The sequence below is a fragment of the Bos javanicus genome, chromosome 29, assembly GCF_032452875.1.
Source record: "Bos javanicus breed banteng chromosome 29, ARS-OSU_banteng_1.0, whole genome shotgun sequence".
Lineage (NCBI taxonomy): Eukaryota > Metazoa > Chordata > Mammalia > Artiodactyla > Bovidae > Bos > Bos javanicus.
In genome coordinates, this window is record NC_083896.1 from 27,633,406 (window position 1) to 27,642,982 (window position 9,577).

The 9,577-nt window shown below is 38.0% G+C and overlaps 1 protein-coding gene and 1 pseudogene across 1 annotated transcript; both read right to left on the reverse strand.

The window, feature by feature from the left end:
* Positions 1–933, reverse strand: LOC133241803 (olfactory receptor 8B3-like). Its single transcript, XM_061407721.1, has one exon. The coding sequence runs from the start codon at positions 931–933 to the stop codon at positions 1–3; it is 933 nt and encodes a 310-aa protein (XP_061263705.1).
* Positions 934–8,390: 7,457 nt separating this feature from the next.
* Positions 8,391–9,333, reverse strand: LOC133241804 (olfactory receptor 8B8-like; annotated as a pseudogene).
* Between the last annotated feature and the right edge of the window lie 244 nt (positions 9,334–9,577).

The window sequence follows — 9,577 nt, forward strand, 5'->3', positions numbered from 1 at the left end:
TCAAAACTGAATTCCACTTACAGTTTTTCTCAGAGCTGTTTTCACATCTTTATTTCTAAAACTGTAGATTAAGGGGTTCATCATAGCAACCACATTGGTGTAAAAGACAGAAGAGATTCTTCTATCATCCATAGACCCAGCAGAAGATGGTTTGAGATACATAAATGACATTGACCCAAAGAACAGAGAAACAGCAATTTTGTGAGAACTGCAGGTGCTTAGGGCTTTAGACCTGCCTTCTGTGGAGCTGATATGAAAGATGTTGGAGAAAATGAGACCATAAGAGACAAAGATGGCAATACTGGGCACAATTATATTGATGCCTGCCACAAAGAAAACTACAAGCTCATTGATGAAGGTACTTGTGCAGGAGAGCTGGAGCAGAGGGAGGATGTCACAGAAATAATGGTTGATGGTGTTTGCATCACAGAAGGTCAGTCTCAGTATGCATCCAGTGTGAGCCATGGCACCAGAAAATGCCATCAAGTAGGAACCAAGCATAAGGCTGGAACACACTTTGGGGGACATCACAACATTATACAAGAGTGGGTTACAGATGGCCACATAGCGGTCATAGGCCATTGATGTCAGCACATAGATTTCAGAAATGACAAAAAAACAGAAAAAGTACAGCTGAGCCATGCACCCCATGTAAGAAATAATATTCTTCTTTGGTAAGAAGTTAATCAGCATTTTGGGTGTAAACACAGAAGAATAACAGAGGTCTATGAAGGACAAGTTAAAGAGGAAAAAATACATGGGAGTGTATAGATGTGAATTTAGCAAAATTAAGATTATCAAACCCAAATTCCCCATCACAGTGACTGCATACATTCCTAGGAACAGGAAGAACAAGGGGAGCTGGAGATCTGGTTGGTCTGTTAATCCCATCAAAATGAATTGAGTCACAAAAGACCCATTTCCAGGAGCCATTCTTCTCTAAAGGAATCTGTGGATAGAAGAAAGGGTCCATTAGAGAACAACTCAGTTCATTCAGTGTCCCATTCTACAAAACAGAATACACACTGCAAACGCCTGACACTATCCTGACCTGGTCCCATACAGTCTGCCTTTTCCATTATCAGGATATAGAGTGATGTGGACTCTCTTAACTAGAGTTTTTATAAGCTAAATTTAGCAAAGGATATCACAATCACACTAGAGAGGGAAGGCAAGAGCTGCCATATGCAAATGTACCTTCTGGAAAAACCCAGGGAAAAGAAGGGTGGACAAGGATGCAACTCTTCCACTCTCTTCTTAACATTCCCTCATTCCTGTGAACTCTTCTCTCACCAGTACAACTGGAGGCAGCAACCCTAGCAACCTAGCACTGGCTTCTCATGCAGATAGACCTTATGTGGCAGGAACCAAGAACACTGTTTCTAAACCAAGATGAGGGGACTCGAGTCTAGGAGAATTGTTACCAACCTTGTCACAGAGTAAAAATCATAAAGGAAGAAGAGTGAGAGATCTACCTATTTAGAGGAAACTTCCTGACTGATATGTCTTTGAGCGCCTCTAATATTCTCTGATTCCTCTCCAATAGATGCTTCCAGTAGTTTTATTTGAGTCTCAGCTGCACAAAATGAGAAAGAATGGACATATAATATAGGTCCCTGGACTTTGATCACAAAACAAGGAATAAGTATTGTAAATTAAACTCAGAAACTCACCCAACCTTTATCTTAAAACTGCGGGACTGTCTCCCTTACCTTATGTCTTTACCTTGATGATTCTGAAAATGTTATTTCACATTCTCCAGGCTTGATCCATTTGATTTAGGGGAGAGAAGCTAGACATTAATTCACCTATGCTCTGGAAGCATTCTGAGCTTCTATAATTTCTGATATTTTCAGTGTTCTCATGTGACAGAAGAAAGATAATCCTTTCATTATCATCCCTGCTACTTGATTAGACACAGATTTAAAGTGAGTGTAATGATGTAATGCACTTACTGAAAAACAGGTTAGAAGCTTGCTTGGTCTCCTCCGCAGGGTGTAGATTATATGTACAATATGAAATAAGGAAATTATGGATCCTGGTTCTTGATCTGTCTTTAGCTTCTTAGGGACTCGTTCTTAGTCATTTTTGCTTTACTCTGGGGACTGTACATCCCTCAGGTAGATCCAAAGGGAATTCCCATCTCCTCATTATCTACACCTCTGAGGGGAAAGCTACTACATTGTCAAATTCCCTCTTTATTCACATTTACTAAATGGACATATTTCCAGAAAAGACCTACTTTCAGGTTTATTTCTTTACCTGAATACATCAAATGTTGCAGCAACTCATTACAGTTGTTCTCTTTCTGAGATGTCTGTGAAAAAATATGCAATAGAGTATATCCCTTCTATAGTTTATACTTTTAACATATTCCTGAAATTTCTACCAGACTCTCCTGCTGCCTAATTTTCTGTAACATTTCAGTAACTGAAGTTGTCAATTCTTTTCATCATAGAAAAGTGTATAGTTATAGAGTTAGAGTGCTGTGAATCCTACCTTCCTTCTTCCACTTTTACACACTATAACACTTTCACCAGTTATTGAATCTCTTGGTTCTCCTATGTAAAATAAGGAATGTAAAAATAGCTTCTCTTTCATTAAGATGTTGTGTTAATCAAATGAAAAAAAAAAAAAACTAAGTAAAATGGTTGGACCTGTATTGGCATATGAGAGTCAATAAACGTCAGCTGTTATTACTAATTTTCTCATAAATTTCAGTAGATTCTCTTTCATAATACTCATTAGACTTTTCCTCTTTATTTTATGCTTTTCTATAAACTGTATATTCTATAAGGATACACATTTATTCTATCTTGTTAACTATTTGGATCCTGAAACTAAGAACAATGCCAAGTACACAGAAAGAATTCAAAGAACACTTCTGAAACTCATTTCTATCTAAGAGCTTCTGGAATACATTCAAAACTTCTCTTATGCTAAACCACAACATCTACAACCACAATGACCTGCACCCACCTGTCCCCAGCCACCACACAACTTCTGGCTTTATGATTAAACTGAACCAGTGTAATGTTGAGCTATTGAGGCTCCTAACGATTATGTTTACATTTTGCCACATATTCACTCTTATTTGGTCATGAATAATGCTGCTAGAATAAAGTCTGAAATCCGCAGCTGTCTCCCTCCGTAGTTCAAGAACTTTCAGTGCTTCTCCACTACCCACTTGGAAATTGAAGCAATGTGGTAAAAACATAATTCTCAAAACTATGATTAAGGCTTGGTTAAAATTAAAGAAGAAACTGAGTCAGAGTTAACTTTGACGAGAAGCCATGAAAGTACCATTCTAATTGATCAAAGTATCTTGTACACTTTAAATATGGTACAAAACTTTAACTTTCTCAAAAACATAAAAAAGAAAGTAGGAGAATGTTTACTTTTCAAAGACCACTCAACTGTCTTGGGAGATTCAACCCATTTTAGAAATATATGTGTTTTTGTGTGAAAAATAAACCTACATGGGTCTATCTTCAAACACACTACTTATATTGAGTGGAAGGAGGGAGAAGAATATCATTCTATGATAATAGAGTGTTCTCTTATTGATGGAAAAGCATCAGATACTCAAAAATATGCCTTCAAAATGCCCCCCAAAAAGAGGTCATCCACAAACTAAATAATGACTTGTGCAGCTACCACAATTATATAATTTGTTTGTTTTTAGTGGGGCAAAATTTAAAATGGAGATGGAAGAAACTGCTAAATACTGAATTTCTGATGAATGAAAATTAAAAACATGCCATGTGAAATTTAAAATGCAGGCTTCTTTGAAACATCTTCTTAGCTCTCTAGCTCTTGTTTAGAGTCTTCCCAATATATTGTATAATATTTAAAATTACTAGTCTAGCTAAATTATTTAAGAAAATGTATATTCATGATGCAACCTTTTGGAAAAGAATCCAATTTCACACCAATTTAGAAAAAGCTCCGTCCTGGTTGATGGGCATAGGTGAAACCCAGGGCTTACAAGTTTGACTCTAAGATTGAACACCTTCAGAAGAACTGTAACTTTCCTCAAAACCTGTCGGTGCCAATCACATAACTCAAGAAAGGAAGAAATACAAGGATATCAAACCGGTCAACCCTAAAGGAACTCAGTCCTGAATTTTCACTGGGAGGACTGATGCTAAAGCTGAAGCTCCAACACTTTGGCCACCTGATGAGAAGAAATTAGTCATTAGAAAAGACGCTGATTCTGGGAAAGACTGAAGGCAGGAGCAGAAGGGGACAACAGAGGATGTGAGGTTGGATGGCATCACTGAATCGATGCACATGATTTTAAACAAGCTCCCGGAGTTGGTGATGGGCAGGGAAGCTTGGTGTGCTGCAGCCCACGGGATCACAAAGAGTCAGACACGACTGAGTGACTGAACTGAGCATTTAAGATATTCTGGCTTGATTACCCCTCTACTTAAAAGAAGTGATGAATATTATTAAAAATATCTTAGGAAATGATTACAGCATCACTGATAACAGCATATTGAAGATTTTTAAAGTAGCACATCTTTGCTTTCAAAAAATAATCTAACATTCTTGTCATAACTCGCTTTATTCTCCAAATATTTCTTCCACATTGTTATTATTCTCACAGCTGTAATTTGATGTTTCTGTACCTAAAATTCCACATGAATGTAGCACACAGAAGCCAACAAAACCAGAAATAATCTACTTGTTCAAAGGTCATCTAGTCCCGTTGGTTTAACATTTTAAATCATAAAAAACTTAAGCTTTCATCTGATATATAGAAATTCTGTGATCTAATAGTATCTAGGTTCTTGCACAAGGAGTGAGTCTGTAGGTCTGTTTCATTATCCAACAGTTTTTTGGGTAAATTACTTCTTCCTTTCTTAATGCAATTACTCCTCACGATTTATCTCCTGTAACTGATGCCTTCTCTCTATTCACTTCCCCAAATGAAATCACAGCTCTTCCACTTTCATTCTACAAAACACTAACCAAGTGTGCTCATTATGCAAATAGTTTTATAAAAGATTTATGAATAGTGAAATATGCAAAACAGGAAACAGTTTCAGAGTGAAAGTGAAAGTTACTCAGTCATGTCTGATTCTTTGTGACCCCAGGGACTATACAGTGCATGGAATTCTCCAGGCCAGAATTGTGGAGTGTGTTCCCTACTCCAGGGTATCTTCCCAACCCAGGGATCAACCCAGATCTCCTGCACTGCACGCAGATTCTTTTTTTTTTTTTTTCTGTTTAGTTTTTTTAATTTTTCTTTTTTACTTTACTACCAACTCAGCCACAAGAGAAGCCTGAGTCTCTAAATCTCATGACCACATCCCACACTGGGACATCTTATTTATTGACCATAAATAAATATGGTCAATATTTTTGACCAATACTCAAAATTTATTGAGTCCTGACATAATTACACATTTCTGAGCATCCTTACTTCTCATGTCCTGCTCTCTGAAGTACAAACACTTGCAAGCACTCCAAATTCAGGTTTTTAATTTTGCAAAAATAGTAATTTCCCGTTTTGAGCAAATCATCTCTATAATATATGAGCTTAAAAGGCTTTCTGACAACAACAGCAAAAGACAATCAAACTGTTTTGCTAAAAAGAAAAGAAAGTAATACCGAGTTTGAGAAAAATTCATATGTCATTCTGAGACAGAGGAGAGTCAACTTTAAATCAGGAATGCTTTCTTATATTTCATGCTCACTGAAATAGAATAACATAATCAAGAGTATGTAGAATATACTGAAGAATAATACAAAGTCAGAATGATAACAAGTTAGTTTACAATTTTTCTTTTTTTTTAATTATTTTATTTTATTTTTTAACTTTACAATATTGTATTGGTTTTGCCATATATCAACATGAATCTGCCACAGGTATACACATGTTCCCCATCCTGAACCCTCCTCCCTCCTCCCTCCCCGTACCACCCCTCTGGGTCGTCCCAGTGCCCAGCCCCAAGCATCCTGTATCGTGCATCAGCAGATGAATGGATAAGAAAGCTGTGGTACATATACACAATGGAGTGTTACTCAGCCATTAAAAAGAATACATTTGAATCAGTTCTAATGAGGTGGATGAAACTGGAGACTATTATACAGAGTGAAGTAAGCCAGAAAGAAAAACACCAACACAGTATACTAACACATATATATGGAATTTAGAAAGATGGTAACAATAACCCTGTATACGGGACAGCAAAAGAGACACAGATGTATAGAACAATCTTTTGGACTCAGTGGGAGAGGGAGAGGGTGGGATGATTTGGGAGAATGGCATTGAAACATGTACAATTTTTCTTTCTAAAGCTGTGTGACTTTAAATAAATCATTATCCAGTCTTGGCTTCACTTTCCCACCCATGCAAAACATGAATTTTGATGATTGGCTATGTGTCAATTTGACTTACAAAGGTGAAAAATAAACTCTTTGCCAAAAGAAGCTTAACACTCAATGTTTACAGATGGGAAATGGTTATCCTTGAGACTCTTAGAATCAACAATCTAAAGAAGTATTTCAGTTCAGTCGCTCAGTCATGTCCAACTCTTTGTGATCCCATGAATTGCAGCACACCAGGCCTTCCTGTCCATCACCAAATCCCGGAGTTCACTCAGACTCACATCCATCGAGTCAGTGATGCCATCCAGCCATCTCCTCCTCTGTCGTCCCCTTCTCCTCCTGCCCCCAATCCCTCCCAGCATCAGAGTCTTTTCCAATGAGTCAACTCTTTGCATGAGGTGGCCAAAGTACTGGAGTTTCAGCTTTAGCATCATTCCTTCCAAAGAAATCCCAGGGCTGATCGCCTTCAGAATGGACTGGTTGGATCTCCTTGCAGTCCAAGGGACTCTCAAGAGCCTTCTACAACACCACAGTTCAAAAACATCAATTCTTTGGCACTCAGCTTTCTTCACAGTCCAACTCTCACATCCATACATGACCCCTGGAAAAACCATAGCCTTGACTAGATGGACCTTTGTTGGCAAAGTAATGTCTCTGCTTTTGAATATGCTATCTAGGTTGGTCATAACTTTCCTTCCAAGGAGTAAGCGTCTTTTAATTTCATGGCTGCAGTCACCATCTGCAGTGATTTTGGAGCCCCCCCAAAAATAACATATTTAAAGAGGGTATATTATTGCCATGTGAAATATGGAAGATAAGAGTAGAAAGAGTATCTTATTTGTCATTCTTATTGCAAACTGATAAATAAAAAAAAACCCTAGTGATATGTTTTCAATCTAGTGTTATGTAATTCTTTATTTGGAGACTATTCTTTTCCCAGTGTAAAAATAAATTCAAAATGATAATGAAAAGAGATAATATATTCACTGCTAAGTCACTTCAGTCGTGTCTGACTCTGTGCGACCCCATAGACAGCAGCCCACCAGGCTCTCCCGTCCCTGAGATTCTCCAGGCAAGAACACTGGAATGAGTTGCCATTTCCTTCTCCAATTCATGAAAGTGAAAGTGAAGTCACTTAGTCATGTCCGACTTTTAGCAACCCCATGGACTGCAGCCTGCCAGGCTCCTCCACCCATGGGATTTTTCAGGCAAGAGTACTGGAGTGGGGTGCCATTGCCTTATCCTAATATATTCACTATTTAATATTATTACTATTCAAGAAAAACAGATTATATGTATTTTGAAAACAGTGAGATAAATATATAAAAATGGAAATAAATTATTCAAACAGGACTCAAATTTCTTTTAATATAAATTTATTTAATTGGAGGCTAATTACTTTACAGTATTGTATTGGTTTTGCCATACATCAACATGAATCTGCCACAGGTATACTCGTTTTCCAATCTGAACCCCCCTCCCACCTTCCCTCCCCATACCATCCCTCTGGGTCATCCCAGTGCACCAGCCCCAAGCATCCAGTATAATGCATCAAACCTGGACTGGTGATTCATTTCATATGTGATACTATACATGTTTCAATGCCATTCTCCCAAATCATCCCACCCTCTCCCTCTCCTACCGAGTCCAAAAGACTGTTCTATACATCTGTGTCTCTTTTGCTGTCCCGTATACCAGGTTATTGTTACCATCTTTCTAAATTCCATATATATGTTAGTATACTATATTGGTGTTTTTCTTTCTGGCTTACTTCACTCTGTATAATAGGCTCCAGTTTCATCCACCTCATTAGAACTGATTCAAATGTATTCTTTTTAATGGCTGAGTAACACTCCATTGTGTATATGTACCACAGCTTTCTTATCCATTCATCTGCTGATGGACATCTAGGTTGCTTCCATGTCCTGGCTCAAATTTCTTTAAGATACTAGGTAAAAAAAGATAATAAAAAATATGGCGAGAAGGTTGTCACTAAAATTAAACACTCAACATCTCACTGTCCTATAATTCATGCACACAGACAGTTCTAATCAAATCTGTCTCTTACTTAGGGTTTTTCTCAGAGTAAGTTTAACATATTTGTTCCTCAGGCTATGAATTAATGGGTCCATCATGGGAATCATATTGGTATAAAAGACAGAAGAGATTTTCCCTTCATCCATAGACACAGCAGAAGGTGGTTTGAGATACATAAATACCCCTAATCCAAAGAAGCGAGAAACAGCAAAGACGTGCGAACTGCAGGTGCTGAAGGCTTTGGACCTGCCCTCTTTGGAGCTAATGTAGAAGATGCTGGTGAGGATGAGACCATAAGAAACAAAGATGGTGAGACTCGGCACAATGATATTGCTGCCTCCCACAATGAACACTTCCAGCTCACTGACATAGGCACTTGTAGAGGAGATCCTGAGCAGAGAGAGGATGTCACAGAAATAATGGTTGATGGTGTTTACAATCATAGAAGGTCAGTCTCAGCATGCATCCAGTGTGAGCCATGGCACCAGAAAATGCCATCAAGTAGGAACCAAGCATAAGGCTGGAACACACTTTAGGGGACATAACAACATTATACAAAAGTGGGTTACAGATGGCCACATAGCAGTCATAGGCCATTGATGTTAGCACATAGCATTCAGAGATGACAAAAAACCAGAAGTAGTAGAGCTGGGTCATGCATCCCATGTAAGAAATAATATTCTTCTTTGATTAAAAAAAAAAAAAGTTAATCAGTATTTTGGATATAAATACAGAAGAATAACAGAGGTCTGTGGAAGACAAATTAAACAGGAAGAAGTACATGGGGGTGTGTAGGTGTGAATTCAGTGCAATTAGGATTATAAATCCCAAATTTCCCAGCACAGTGACCAGGTACATTCCTAGGAACAGGAAGAATAGAGGGAGTTGGAGATCTGATTGGTTTGTTAATCCCAACAGAATCAATTTGGTCACAAAATAGCCATTTCCAGGAGCCATTCCTCTCTAAGGTGATCTGTGAGCACAGAAGAAAAAGGTTACATAGAGAACAATGACTCAATTTTCACACAGTATCTCCTCTCACAAGTGTGGTGTTTGGGCTGGGGATATCTGAGAGTAACCCAACGTGGACTCACAGAATTGTCTTACCTACTATCTCATGGAACTGTGTTACCATTATGAAATGGAATTTTTACTTTTTTCGCTTCTGGTGTGATCACCAACCTAGAGAAAGACATCCTGA

Coding starts and splice junctions, on each gene's coding strand:
- LOC133241803 (XM_061407721.1), bottom strand. CDS start 933: ATGGCTCCTGGAAATGGGTCTTTTGTGACTCAATTCATTTTGATGGGA.